Source organism: Homarus americanus, unplaced genomic scaffold, assembly GCF_018991925.1.
Source record: "Homarus americanus isolate GMGI-L3 unplaced genomic scaffold, GMGI_Hamer_2.0 scaffold55640, whole genome shotgun sequence".
NCBI classification, from domain to species: Eukaryota; Metazoa; Arthropoda; class Malacostraca; order Decapoda; family Nephropidae; genus Homarus; species Homarus americanus.
Genome location: NW_024713650.1, coordinates 4,928,270 through 4,944,200, shown reverse-complemented (window position 1 = coordinate 4,944,200; position 15,931 = coordinate 4,928,270). Strand labels below are relative to the sequence as shown.

At 39.0% G+C, this 15,931-nt stretch overlaps 1 protein-coding gene across 3 annotated transcripts in view; it reads right to left on the bottom strand.

Annotated features, from left to right (window-relative positions):
- Positions 1-2,466: 2,466 nt before the first annotated feature.
- The window catches only part of LOC121874037, a 34,023-nt gene continuing 20,558 nt past the window's right edge, over positions 2,467-15,931 (bottom strand). For all 3 annotated transcript variants that reach the window (XM_042377911.1, XM_042377908.1, XM_042377915.1), the window contains 6 exons: positions 15,830-15,880; positions 12,936-13,076; positions 11,746-11,857; positions 9,581-9,690; positions 5,835-6,647; positions 2,467-3,239 (listed from right to left, as the gene is read on the bottom strand). In XM_042377911.1, coding sequence (XP_042233845.1) covers positions 3,189-3,239; positions 5,835-6,647; positions 9,581-9,690; positions 11,746-11,857; positions 12,936-13,076; positions 15,830-15,880 — 1,278 coding nt within the window. In that variant the 3' untranslated portion in view covers positions 2,467-3,188. The remainder of the gene's footprint in view (positions 3,240-5,834; positions 6,648-9,580; positions 9,691-11,745; positions 11,858-12,935; positions 13,077-15,829; positions 15,881-15,931) is intronic.

Here is a 15,931-nt window from a genome sequence, read left to right as displayed (position 1 = left end):
GAGGGAGATCGGTCTGTAGTTTAGTGGGGCGGCGGAGTTCTTTCCTTGTTTTGGTGTTTGAGTAATAATGTCCAGGCAAGTGTTCATTGTGGTTCTCAGTTTCTCCATGGCCGGGTTGTTTATGTGGCTGAGGATCTCCTTGGTGATGCCTGAATAACCAGGGGCTTTATTTTTGGTATTGGAAATGGCTGTGTTGAGTTCTTTGGGGTGGGTCGGTTCGGGGTGGGGCTGGGATGGGGAGGGCCGTTTGGTGAGGAGGTGCAGGCAGGATGTGGTTGCCCCGGTGGCTCCCTGGGTGGCAGGGGGTGAGTGGGGTGCCTACCCATAGTCCCCTTATCCCCTCATAGCTGGTTGCTCTCCTACCACATCTCACAGTACAATCAATTCACCGAACAGCATGACAAACATCAAGACTAATTAACATCAAATTCAACCTCAATGTTCTCTCAGTACTTAACAGAACAAAAAATTTAACTTACTAATTCTTATTATTTATCAAACACAAAATGAATATACGTTAAAACTACGTTTTGGTAGCGTGGCGAGTTGTAGCCGCGTGAGACGGATTCAGTATTTTAAAAAAATATCTAAACCGGTGTCACCAGGTAACAAATTAACTTATTTTTCTTTTAATTCTTTATATTTACACATATTTATATTGCTTATTCTTACTTCTTTCACCTACTCTTACTCTTTCTTTTATTTATTCCTGTTATTCTTTCTCGTTTTTTTTTTTATTTATTTATTGGGCATCCCCCTACATCCTTGTGTAAGGTGAAGAACAGAAGCGTTTACAGCGCCCAACAGGGAAGCATGCTAAGTTCATGCTTGCCTTTGTCTCAAGAGTTAAGGGTGTAGAAGCATGAAGAGTCGAGGGCGTAGAAGCCTGAAGAGTCAGTGGTTTATGTCATCAAGTTATTGGAAGCTCCAACTTCCTGAATACGAATTCGCAACTTTCGACTTACAACAGGTACCTAATTTACTGCTCGGTGAACAGGGGTTAATGGGGGCAAGGAAGTAAGTGCAAACAACTTCCACCGGCCCGGGAATCGAACCCGTGACATCTCGCTTGCGAGGTTAAGAACGGTACCGCTTCTACCACCGGTCCCCCCAAGTCTTTCTCGTTATACTCGTGGGAGGTGGAGAGGGTGAGGGAGATAATTGTTTATGGTTGCGGTCGGCTGGTGATATAGGCATACAGTTGGCCCTCCCACAGACACCAGCCAGGGGGGACTCAGGGAAGCTGGTTAGGGGAACTAAGATACATGCTTCACAGATGGGAAATATAGGATAGTTATTATATGTAGGACTCACCGTAACAAGCCATAATACCACAGACATGCATGGCAATGTCTTAGTCAACACAAGGGGATTAAGAATTAGATCATAACGGTTCTTTTATTTATTAATGACGTTACTCAAAATGAACAGTTACTCACAAAACAATAACCTATCTCACAACAAAAGGGAACTTAAGGATTTACCAAATAGAATACACCCAAATACCTGCATGTCGCCACTACAGACACACCTTTACACAAAATTCCAACACAGACTGACTTTTTCAAACTGGGTGGCACAGTGGGACCGCTTCAGAGGTCATACCCCCTAGGCTTCGACATTGGTTGAAGACAGGCTTAAGGCCTTCATTGGCTCGAAATTGGCGAGAACACACTGTGGCGGGTGGAAACTCATGGCACTGTTACAATAATTGCAGTTTATTAATTTAATATTTATTAAAATTAAGAGTATGTACTAGCTGTTATCAATCAGTATTATATAAATATGGGCTAAGGACATATATTCATTATATACATTCTATCACCCAGAATATTGAGCATAAAGCTACATAAGCATTTGTTCTGTCCCCCAGGGTGGACAGTTTGTTGTTTCACACATTCTCGGGTTACAACCCATAAATCTACTTCTCAGTAGGCCTGTTTAGATTTTATGTCTGTGTCGACGTATGAATTACTCTCCAACAACCAGACTCGGAGAGGTCAGCCAGACACAGTACCAAAGAGACGTGTTGTGAGCCTACCTCCCCAGGCTGTACCTCTCTCATTATATCAGCTAATTACAAGCTAATAGCTAATCCTCATCAGTCTGTCCACAACAACCTAGCAAGACTAGACTATCCAATATAACCAGAAAATCACCTCGAGTGTTTACATTAAACCAAGGAACAACGAGTGAAGATAATAGAACCTGTGTGGCTGTGACGATATCAACTATCAACCAATCTACGACTGTATCAAAGGTGACACGTCGTGAGATTACCTAATATCTCACCCATCTTCATCAAAGTTACCAGCGACTACCCTACACTCATTCAGGCAAGTGTTAACAAGTGAGATAGTTCGATATCAGACCACAGCCCAAACAAGTGAACAAGATGCTAATTTAACACACTCAGACAAGACTGGACCCTTAGGTCTTACCTTACAAATACCCCAATAGATCTTCAATTATTTAGTACAACATTCCATAATTGTTTTATCAACACCTGTACTGTATATATGGCTAAGGCAGCATTAGTAAACTACTATTTTTTTTTTTAATTAAGTATATTTACTAAAACAAAAAATTCTCCATCATCCAAGTAAAGGTCACCTCTCTTGCACCAACAAGAAGCCGTGCTATACTCCCAGTGATACAGTGCTAGTCCCTACACTGTGTGGGGCAAATCTGAGGAGAATATGAATCTGGTATCAACTAAATTAAATTATCTACTGTACAGTATTAGCTAATATAAACCCTCCATCCTAAAAATTCTAAAAAATTACTGAATACTGTACAGTAGTTTTACCACATCCTCCTCGCCCTAGCAAATAATACTTTGTATTTTTTTTATCGTATCGTCACTTATCAGCTTGCTAGACTTTGGGTATTTGGTCTGCCCAGTGTTAGTACAGGAGGAACTGAAGCACAGTACCCGAAGGAAACTTGTGATGGTTGGTAGGTTCACATAACACCCTTCCCAAGTGTGCCCGAACAAAGCAGGACTCTTACCCATGACATATTGGTGAGGGATGCACACATTACCACCAACACATATAATTATCCTTAGATTAAAAAAATTCAATAGTTTTTAAGAAGATTGTAAAGGTTTAAATCCCAATCTGACATTTTCATCACTAAACTCTTGAAAATTCCAGTGGGTGATGCAGTCTAGGGGTGTGTAAGGTCTACTCTTCACTGTCCTCTGAAGATTCTTGGGCCTGTTCAACTTCTGTGAGCTGGAAAATATGATCTACATTTAGACCCTAATTAATTTGTTGACACTGTACTGTATTATCTTTGTGAAGGTTACATATGGCAAATTAGAGTTTAATATAAACTGGATATAATACAAGCAAAGTTTAATGTAAACTTGTGATACAGTAATGCTTATTATACTGAAACTGTACACTTATTACAGCAGTTTGATACACAAGTACACACAACAACAGCATGATACACAGGTACACATAACACAACAGCATGATACACAGGTACACATAACACAACAGCATGATACACAGGTACACATAACACAACAGCATGATACACAGGTACACATAACACAACAGCATGATACACAGGTACACATAACACAACAGCATGATACATAGGTACACACAACAGCATAACAGTTTCTGGCAGCAAACTTATCATTAACTGATGGCATCATTAATAATAGTTCATTATTATTATAGCACACAACAAAGCACCTTCAATCTTAAGGTAAAACAAAACATTTTTTCTTCTGCTCAAACTATATAACTATGATGGACAGAAGCAAGATATTCATTACCATAACAAACAGGAAGAGACGAGGAATCGGAAAGTATTCTCGATCCAGGATCAAGTTTAGGTACAGTAATATATTCTTGAGTTTAATATTAAGGATACCTTAAATATCACAGTTCATCTTATTTGTATATTAAATGTGTTATTCTCTAATTTCAGTCAAGATAAAAACATAGATTTTATTTGGATTTATTTTATTTTATTTATTTATATATTTTTTTTTTATGGGGAACAGTACACCCAGGCACAGGTCATTGATCCACAACGGGGCCTAGGGGGCGAAAAAATAAGAGTAGAAATAAATTAAAAATAGAAAAGGAAAAGGTTTTACAGGTATTAATCTACACCACGATAGTGCCGGAAAACCAGCTTTTCGAAGTGAGACAGATTGTAAGAGTGTGGAAACACAGAAGAAGGCAGAGCATTCCACAGTTTGGCTGTGTGAGGAAAGAAGTATGTACTATAATGGGTTATTCTAGTTTGACCGAACATCCACAGAGAAACATTGTGCACCGTAGGCAAGACGTGTGTTACGAGCTCACAGCCTTACCGGCAGTAAACAGGATGCCAAATTCACCAAAGTACCTGTAAAAGAGAGAGAGTGAAGCAACATTGCGGCGAAGAGAAAAGGAAGAAAGATTGTCAACTAAAGGAGGAGAGTTAATAAGACGAAATGCCTTTGATTCCACATTAACTAACAGTTGGACAGAAGAAGAGCCACCTTAGATATGAGAGCAGTACTCCAAGTTTGGACGAATGAATCCCTTATATACTTGAAGCAACTGCTGAGGAGTGAAGTAGCTACGACGTCTGTGCAGCATTCCCAGCTTTTGGGAGGCAGCTTTAGCAATGTTGAGGATGTGTGTCTTCCATAATATATTAGAGGAAATGGTGAGGCCAAGCATATCTATTTTAGAATTTGGCAGAATGATAGCTGCTGCACAGATCTGCATCGATAGATGTAATGATATCAGCTCTAGAAACAGATCTAGTTTGAGAGTTAGGGGGAAGGGGAAAATGTGAAGAGGAGTGAAGAGTAGAATCTTCAGCGTAAGAATGGATAGAATTAGTCGTAGTGTGAAGTAAATCATTGATAAAAGAAGGAAGAGAGTAGGTTAAAGAACAGAACCCTGTGGGACACCATTGTTGGTAGAGAAAGAGCGAGAGATCGATCCGTCGACAACAACTGCCATGGAACGGTTCTCAAGGAAGCTAAAAATCAGAGAACAAAGTTGGGGAGAGAAACCATAAGAGGGAAGTTTAGAAAGCAAAGACTTGTGCCATACCCTGTCAAATGCTTTGGAGATGTCGAGGGTCAAGACGAAAGTTTCCCCATAATCCCTATGAGAGGATGACCAAAGATGGGTGCAATAGGAGAGCAGATCACCAGTAGATCTCGCTTGGTGAAAGCCATACTGGTGATCCGACAAAAGAGAATGGCGTTCAAGGTGACGGAGAAAATGGGAGTTCAAGATAATTTAGAAAATTTTAGAGAGGGATGAAGTTAGGGCAATGGGGCGATAATTAGAGGGATTAGAATGGTCACCCTTCTTCGGGATGGGCTGAACCAAGGCATGCTTCCAAGAAGAAGGAAAAGTTTGGGTTTTGAGGCAAAGGAGAAAGAAGCGAGCAAGCACGGGCCATAGCTTCAGCACACGAGGGGGTATTCCGTCCGGTCCATGTGCCTTACTCACATCCAACCCGGATAACACGCCAACAACCCTGCGAGTGGAGTTTATAGGAAAGTGCATAGGTTGAGGAGGAGTAGGAGGGATAGAGCTGGAATCGTCTAAGCCGAGGAGAATAAGGTGGCAAAGAGATGGGCTTTATCAGGGGGAGAGTTGGCTATAGAGTTATCAGGTCGGAAGAGAGGAGGAAAAGAGGGAGTGCAGAAGTTATTACATATGTACTCATTTCATGACAGCTTTTCAGCCATTTTTTACACTTGCAACTACCACACAAAATGTATAATAAAGAGGTTGAAGCAGTGAAGACTTTATATTTAAGCAAAAGAAGGTAGTACTGTAGAGTACTGTACTTACTGACATATGTAGAGCCAGGGCCAACATAAGGTCGTCCTGCTCCCTGAGTAATTTTTCCATATTAACATTGCATTCATTTTCTTTTTTTAAACAGTGATTGTCTTCATCAACTGAGGTTTCTTGCTTTATGGTTGTGTATGGTTGTCCATCCTGACAGTTGTTCCATTCATTCCCTTCCTGTGACCCTTCAGAGGCAAGCTCGTCACTCAGTGGATCAACTGCACCTCTCAAGGTTTCATGCTCCTTCTGCCTAATGTTGTTGTCAATGACTGCTGATATTGCACAGCAGTCACCTACATGAGTGATTTGTTCATTCATGTTCTCTGAACAGTTATCTTGCAGAGAATATGAAGTAAAACTTTCATGTGGCTCCTCCTCTTTGTGCTGAGAATTAGAAGTAGAGTTGTTCTCATGACATGACAGAATGAGGGCCCTCTGTAACTGTTCTTCAAATGATAACTTTAACTCATCATCTTCTCTCACACAATTGACAGAATCAAAAGAATAAGCACAAGCTGCTTGGTCTTCCTCATTTTTGACTGATGTCCCACGACGTGACCTAATGAGGGCACACTGCAGCTGTTCCTCATATGACAACATAACTGGGCTGGTTAACAGCTTGCTGTTCTTGTTCAGACAAGTGGTAGATGAGTCAGAAGTGGGATCTTTCTCTATTGAGTGTGACACTTCAAGACGTAACATTTCACGACATGACAAATTTAAGGCATGTTCTATCTGCTCTTCAAATGACATCATTACTGGGTTGGTCAGCTGTTCATTCGTCCCTTTCTCATTGTTCATAAAGTCGTCTTTCTGTTAATAAAAAAAAAAAAATTCAGTATTTTGTTTTTACTGCACAAGTATATTGTAATATTAAAATGTAGGACCGATTCTAAAATCCCTTTTTACAACTGATAGTGAGCTGATAGCCAGATGAAGACAGTCACACTGTTGCAACATGACAAGGACACTCTTATGCTCCCAAAGTACAGTGGCACAATCATCCCATATATACCCAGGTCCAGTTCCCAGAGAACAGGGTTCTTTAGGTGTTAACATTAAGCACAGACACAGAAAATGGGCTTTAGAGTGGTTACCTCCAACCCAACCTTAGGTATTTTCTTTCATTACTGATTATAGGAAATTAGGAGTTTAAATATCATCCAGCCTTCAGAGATCTGTCCACTGATATATCTAACAGCACCATATTAAGTTATAGGGACACTGGCCAACAAATGTAACTTCTTGTCTACTACTAAGAGAAATGCAGGTGTTCTTGAGGAAATCTGGGGTGCTGATTTCAAATCTGAAGTCAGAATTCAGCCATCACGTCAGGTTTTCAAGTTACATAATGTATATGTATTAATGATACTTGTCATGCTATATTAAGACACTTTATGATTGTATATTGCCACTTTGTACGTCTAACAACAGTACAGTAATTACTTTCACATCATATTTAGATAACAATAATTGATCTCCACATTTATTATGTGTAGTATACAACTCAAGAACATATACAAGTTACAGAAAAAGATCCCTCATAAATACATTAGAACATTCTAAACTAATTTTAATATATTCAGCGTAAGCAGCGCTTGGAAGTGTTCAAAAGTGTGTGAGACACTTGCTCTTGCATTTGTGTGTGGAAATGGTCTCCAGTTCTAGGAACCAGCAGTAATCACCCATCATGTTTGGGTTGAACCGGCCTTCATACCTAGTTTCCATCACCGACATGTCTTGGTGGAACCTTTCACCGTGCTCATCGCTTACCTCACCCAAATTAGGTGGAAAGAAATCAAGATGAGAATGCAACAAGTACATTTTAAGAGACATCCTATAGCCCATTCGCTGATAGGCCTTTAGCATATTGTCCACGAGACTACTGTTCAGCTCTATGGTTCCCAAGAAAGTTCTGCACAACCAACACAAACTCTTCCATGCTGCAAACTCAAGTTGGTTCAGTTTATTTTTGAACTCGCGATCACACATCAGTTCTCGGATCTGGGGCCCAACGAAAATGCCTGCTTTGAGTTTAACATCAGTTTTCCCTGCGCCAAACTTATCTCCGAGATACTGGAAGCCATCACCGTCAAGATCCATTGCCTTTACAAAGTTTTTTCATAAGGCCGACTTTGATGTGAAGTGGTGGAAGGTAGACTTTCTGAGTCTACCAATGGCTTATGCTGCATATTGTGCCTGCCAACTGTGTGTTACATTTAAAACCTTTAATATCAAGTTTTTAATTAAATTATGCTGGGTTGGTGCTAGACAGCCCAGTGTAATTTGATCATATATATAACTTAAAATCCTGACATTCTGGGAAACTTCTGAGTTTAGATTCAGAATCAGGATACTTGATTTAGTCTGGAACATATGTTTTTACACCAGTAGCAAAACCTTTGCCACTCAATTAACTTGTACCATCTTTTAGTTCATATATTGTTCAATGAAAGATATCATAACAGCCCAAAAAGTGGTTTGCAAGCTTGAGGATATTCTACTATAGAATTTTCTTTAATTACGGCTATTGAAGCAGTAATGCCTAAGAGGTCGTGATAGCAGAGATGCACCCCAGTTCAATAAACTTTATCCAATTACTGTAATCATGCTCAAAACATACACTGAGGAAACCTTACACAGGCATGGGGTGAGCATCTCCTGTGCATGAATTTTATGCACGTTCCCTGTCCCATTGACCTTCATTACTTTCTAAACCAACCAACCAACCAACCAACCCACACACACACACACGGTGAGGTATTTTTCATGAACCCGCTCCCACAGTACCAGATCTATAGTTAATGTATATGTTGACTCTCTGTTTCTTATGTTTTTGTATTGAATACCTTTCTCAATCAAGTGACCCTCTCCCCGATTCCACCATATGTAACATATCATCTCTGTTCATTGTATATTTTCAGCCTTTAGGCTGCCATGTTATCTTAATAGACAGTAAATTTAAATTATTATTATTATTATTATTATTATTATTATAAAAAAAAAGAAGCCAGTGTGTTAAGCGGGCCTTTCGTTTAAATATGAAAGCTGCAGCTAGCCTGCCCAGCTTGAAATACAGTATTGCTGTACAGTATCATAATTTTTCATTTGCAAATAAGTGGGGTATGCTTTGTGAATTTCGAATAGAGGTGTTAAAATATAAATTGCAGATAAGCGAGGTTGTGGGTAGCAAGGTATTACTGTACTGTACTAACGTGGACAATAGTTCGCTCCCTGTAGTGAAACTGAGACACGGGAATGAGTCTCCGAACTGACTTACCCTGATTGCTATCTGGTGCGGGTGTGCTGTGCGGGTCGATAATGCTTCAGTTTGGGAAGGAGCGAACTTTTGTCCACGATAGTACATCCTTCAACAAGTTCTTGATGTTCATATCTAATCTGATAAATACAGCTGCTCCTCGACTTACGACGGGGTTAGGGACCCAAATCCAGGTCGTAAGTAGAAATTGGTCGTAAGTCGAAAATGCTTAAATAATACATAGAAATCTAAAATGGGTGTCTCCTTTTCTTCTCAGCACCACAAAACTCTCACTTTTAAGCTTGCCAGCCATTTTAAAGTGAATTACAAACAAAAATTTTGTCGGTACACAGCGCAATCACTAACGTTGGGAATCGAAAATATGTAATTTGACAATTTTGGTACGACTGAGGCAGTCGTATGTCCGGGTGGTCGTAGATCGAGTATGTCGTAAGTTGAGGAAGTAGCTGTATTATACTCTCCTCACCTTAGAGATTTTTGAAAGAACAGCCCAATTTGTAGGAAGGTCAGATGCTGCCATGTTTTGGAATTTACGACAAATAGGACAATGGAGGAGTCCCCGGTTGCTTCTTTCCCCTGTAAAATATATTATTAATTAATGGAAACATATTTATATTTCATATGAATTGGTGAGAAGACATTTTCACTAGCATCGTTTTTTGGGGAACTGTATACATGAACATAAAAGTATCCGTCACTATCAGAGTGGGTTGGGTTCTTTGAAAACTACAGTAGAAGTCCAAAAATCCGGACTGCTTGGGGATTGGGTCGGTCCGGATTTTCGGATTTTCCAGATTCTCAGGCAGTACTTTTAAAATTAAAATTTAAGGAGGAATAAAGAAGAGATGAACAGGTACATTTTGATAGTTTATTTATTAGCAAATAAAGCATGCTTCATTTATCAAAACGAGCAGTTTTAAAGAAAAATAAAGTCAACACTAGACAAGAATGTAAACAAACTGTCTAATACCATGACGAGTCTTGAAATTCCTAATCCATCCATCACTAAATGCGCACTCTGATTCAATGTTCATTTGCTCCTTAAAAGATTTTGCTTTGGCAATAAGCATCAGCCCAGAAATTGCCATACCTTCTGATCGTTTTAACAAAAACCATTCGTGCAACACTTTATCAAGATTTTCTAATTTGGGCCAATGTAAACTTTTTCTTTCAGCAATTTTAATGTAAGGCTCAGAAGAAGCTGTGAATTCTAAAATTTTATTCTTTGCCTTTTTTATATCATAAATTGTAGACTTTCCAATGTTGTATGTTTCCATTAGAACAGCATTGCTCACATTACATTCTAGTTTCTTAATTATTTCAAGTTTGTCACTCAATTTCAATGTGTTCTTCTTTCTCTTCACACAATGAAGTTTATCTACTTTAGGGGCCATTATTATGGGCTTGTACTCTGTACATGGAAAGAGTAGGACTCAAAATTACATACGTTGTCACAGTTTGATTGCTTGTTTTAAAGTGGCGATCGTGTGGTCGTTTGATGTCGCTGTGCAGCTGTGGCATGCACACATACACACAAAAGATATATAGTGCCTCAAATTTTACATTTCAGTTCAAGCTAATTACAAAACTAACAAAATTAGCTACCTATAATTTACAATTACTTTTATTATTAGAATTATGTAAATTAATTTTTTAAAGCAACTCCATTCATTCACATAACCCACAAAAGCCCACTAAATTTAAAAAGTTTGAGTTTTCGAAAAGTCCGGATTCTCGGGTGGTCCGGATTCCTGGCATCCGGATTTTTGGACTTTTACTGTATTTGTTTATCAACTTTTAAGGTAGAGAATAAACATAAGAACTAAAAAATGGGCTTTGTTTCCTGAACAATAAAACAGCAACAGTATTGTATTGCACAGTACCCCAAAAAATTAATTAATTCCCAACTAACAATAAAACGTTTTTTTTACCTTTTGCAGCCGAGCTTTCTGTGTTTTTATTTATTCTTGTTCGTAACTCATTACCAAATTATTTAGTGTTATACAGTACTTAAAATAAAAAATACAAATAAATAAATAAAATATGCATTTACGGTTGGTTAAGTACATTACTTTAAGTTGGACTTTTCTCTGTTTGTGAGGCTTGATATCTCAAACTTGGTTTGTGGTGTCTACTGGTAATGGTGGGGTAGCAGATGAATCACTACTATGGTTCGATGTCATTACTTGTACACGGAGATTAAAAAAGGGATGGTACGAATACAGACAAAATGAGAGAGCACTTCATATGCAGTGGACAATGTGTATCTGGTGGGCCAAAATGGCTGCCACAGCTGATTCCTGGACTGTGCCTGGTCTGTGATTTGAATTTTCAATCAGACCAACATTTGGATAAACAAATATCACCTTCAAATAGAGAAAAAGAGATGTAAGAATAGAATTTTCAGATAAATTGATCTAGTTAGCAATCATTTGGGTAGCAATTTCCCACTCTTGAAATACTGTGTTGTATCACAAGCAAAACCAATAATATTCAAAAGACTTTCAAAACTGTACATTAAATGAAATCAAAAGCAACATGCTAAAAAAATTACACAACACATTTGTTATTAATCTTGATTTCATTTAAGTGCTGTCAGTTTCTACTATAACAAATTAATGGTAAAATTACTGATGCAATCCTTGCAGACACTGTGACCACACGTCGTCAAAAGGGTTGGCCGTCTCTCTCTTGCGTTAAAGCTGTGGGTGCACACAGCACAGCACAGAGCTGAGCCATGCTCCTGAAACATTAATACAGAACTGTATACAACTACGATAAATCTACTGAAGATTATTTACCATCTACTGAACTATCTGATTGACTATTGGTGGCACTCTGGACCAAAACCTGCCCAGAAGAGAGTTACTTATACCACTATATTTCCTGCCCTTCCTCTATCCCATCATATAAAATATCAGCCAATGAGGATGCCACATCTTCCCTCCTCTCTCACCCACACCTGAGGAAGATTCTGACCTGTTGGATTAATTTTTGATGTGGTACTTCATTATTATTTTATATCTTCTTTATTAATAACTCTCTCTCTCTCTCGGTTAACGAATTACCTTCCATAAGAATCTTCAATTCGGTTAACGAAATCCTTAAGAAAATCACATTTTGTTTTGAACATCTACTGGCCATCAAGTTTTAACATGTATCAGTACAGCCGAGTACTTTATTTTTCACCCTTGTATATATGTTTTGTGTTTACAGTATTTTATTTAAAATCATTCATATTTTTCACATCCTAATATTTATACTGTGTTGGGTACTGTCATATCAACCATGAGTGTGGTGTCAAATATTCAATTAAGCAAAGCATTGCTATAATAACTAAACCCACAGTTAAAAGTAACTACAAAGGTTTACAATGTAATTGGGCATGAGTTTTACAAGGTATTATAACTAAATCATTTTGGCCAAAAAACCTTTAGACACACACAGGTAAAGAAATCATTTACATTTTGAGATTAGAATAAAAGTTAAAGTTAAGTAACTGAAGACATTTGCCTTTTTGATCACACACACACACACACACACACACACACACACACACGTGTCATATTTTCACTGGTTTAAATCATAAAAATCCAACACTCATTAGAACATAGATGTGGCAGATACTGTTCATCCTGACTCACTGTGACTCATACCTACAACTGTACTGTACTTGTATCTAAAGTATAACTGGAGAAGACTGTACAAGTGGCCTCTCCTCTAGTGTCAGAGAACAAGAATGGAAGATGTAGTTCACTGATGACACTAATTCTTACCGTCTCTTATTAGAGGAGTTAACACATCACATCTCACATACTTACCTTAACACACTGGTCATCATCATACTTCATATTTCCCCGATCATCATCATACTTCATATTCACCTCATCAGCATCACGTTCAAGAATCTTGGTCATCAGAATCACTATTCCCTCCATCAGCTTATCCTTTTGCTGTAGTTCCTAGAAAAAGAAAACATTCTAAAGAAACAGAAATACAACAGCTCTTCAAATTCGCGGGGGATAGGTTCTCAAAATGACCACGAATAACATTTGCTAAGTCCGAACCATTATAAAAATTATCAACAACTTGTAATCAACCAGTGTATGTGTCCACTCTCTGCCAATCTTACCTTTTTGTACCGTCACTATGTTGAAATGCCCTGTAGTGTAGTCTTCTCCCCGCTTAGTTATTATATATCATATTTGGAGTAGATTAATACAGTATAACTTTTTTTTCTATATTTACAATTTCTGTATATTTTCAGCCTTCCGGCTGCAATGCTCTTCAATAAACTGTTAATTATTATTACTGTTATTATTATTAAAATGCATACAAATAAATAATAATGGGAAAATACTCTCACAAATACCATAATAAGAAACGACAAAAATGTAATGTAGAAAAAATGCGAGTCTACCCTCAAGTTAACTCCGTGCTTTGTTATTAAAGTTGAGTTGGTGGAGTTGCCATCTGATGACACACCAGCTGGGCTGACGTAGATCAAACTTACAAGATTTCTTTGGGGCATCTGGCCAACCCAACATGAAGGGTGTCGGTAATTGGGGTTTAATACTGTATACTTTTTCATAATACTGTATGTATGTAGGATGGTGTGTGCATGTAATTGAGTAACAATAAATGAAGAAGGTTATGTAGTAGCCTGGTGGTTACAATGATGAACTAACCTAGTCTATCAGTAAACACTACTGTATTAATAACAGTCAATCCAGTAAAAGATGGCAGGGAGTGAGGAATTAAAACTGCAGACGACACGCTAACTAACACTCACTCCTTTCCCTCCCATTGCCAGGCATATGAATGGGAGAAATACATGACCTTCTTTTCTCTCTTCACTTGTTTGGGCACCTTGCTGTGGCTGGGTGAAGGTGGTTGAGGGCGTTTGGGAGCCATCACAAGAACAAGGAGCACAGTTATTTACGAGAGCAGAGTAGCACACGTGCGAGACCGACAAATGTTTATCCCAGACTGAGGCAGGCGAGCTTGGGCCAGCCTCCCGGGACAAGAGGTACACCTTGCGGGACGCCACATAACTCATGGCAACTTTAAAACTACTCACTGACATTCTTGGGTACATCCAGGGTGTCATCCGCGAATAGAGGACTGTGAAATAAAAAACCGTGGACTATCCAGTAGTACTGCACAATTAGTTACAGGTATCCTTCTCTATACTAATGTTCACCGTACGAATATTTGCTAATACTGTATCAATAGTCTACTCTAACAGTACACCTCTTCTCACTATCTGAGAGCTATTCTTACTTATTACAGGGTACAGTTGCCTCCACATGAATGTACCACGACTTAGGTGTTTGTGGGGGCATATTTATGAGAAGTAGCAACACTGTGCCATAGTCAGGTGGCGAGAAACTGTGCATTACCTTGTTTACATACTTCAGTCCTAGTCACTCAGTTGTGGCTACACAACAATGCTGCTTAATACTTGTTACAGGGTACAGTTGCCTCAGAGTTCCTTTAACCCCTGTGGTGATGTTTACCTAAATGTGGCACCGTCGCAATGCCAAATTTATGAATGAATGGCTAGTATTCTTTCAGTGTCGGAGCTGATTGGTAAACCAGTTTGGGTGTTGGACATCAGGAGATGGGGGGCATCCTGTTAAGGTTACCCCACCATCATGCTATTGTGTTAAATAAGAAACTTTCCTCAACACCACTTTGGTATTTCATGACGTCCCTGAGCACACCATCACCCACTCCTGTCACAACCACAGCACCCCACTCAGACCACCTCCCATAATACAGGCATACTATTATCTGCATTTATATGTAATGCACTAACGCCTCTTACTGTCTATATAATAAGCTTGTCGGTTTCCCACAATTAAAATAAAACTCTTAGTGAAGAGTCACTGTGTGGGTGCTTGGTTGAGGCCAGCTAGGGCAACAGTGCAGTCATTCACAGGAAAATTAGTAGTCATCAACAGGCAATTCTTGAAGTTGGACAACAACATGAGAATAACTGTCTTCATTACTGGAGCAGCTTATCTAAACATGTGTCTACCACCCGTGGTCGTCTCTAGTATTGACGACCATCTAACACACAAGGTGAACGCCCAAGCATCTATAAGGTAACACACAACAATCATGTTATGTGTCATGTATGGATGCATCTGTACCGTGTGGGTGAAACGACTCTAATCAGGAGAGATATTGAAGGAAGTGATGGCCCCTGTGTACTCACGTATCCCGACTGTTTCCACCTATGGTTAATATTTCACCACCACCATCATACCATATTACATCTTGCAATCTGTTGGACGTATATGACACGTGGTTACATAAAATTTGTTGAGTCCCCCGGAAGAGCTCCAACTAGCCATAGCGTGCCGGAGCAGCTGTTGGAGTGTGGTCCTGACCCGGCTCCCAGGAGTTGACTACATTACCCCATAGGTTGTTGACTGGGTATAGGTCGCACCCTTTGCTAAGCCAGTTGAGAAGTCTCAATGTCCCACTTCTCACCAAACTATTCTCTGATGATCCTTGCAGTGTGGATTGTCCCAGGAATACACGCTGCTATTTACTGAATATACATTTGGGAATCACCTGTACAGTATATAGTGTTTCTCTTTACTAAGTGAACACAAGAAACAGGAGTTGTATAGTCATGATGGCTCTACTTTTAAATAAAGAGTTTACCAGAAGCAACGTTAACACAAATATTACTTGATTTTACCTGACGTAAACGGTCGATGTCACCTTGGTAATTTTTCAGCATCTCCATGGCCTGTAAATAATTGGAGTAGGTAAGATGGATATACAGTAATTATTTATGCTG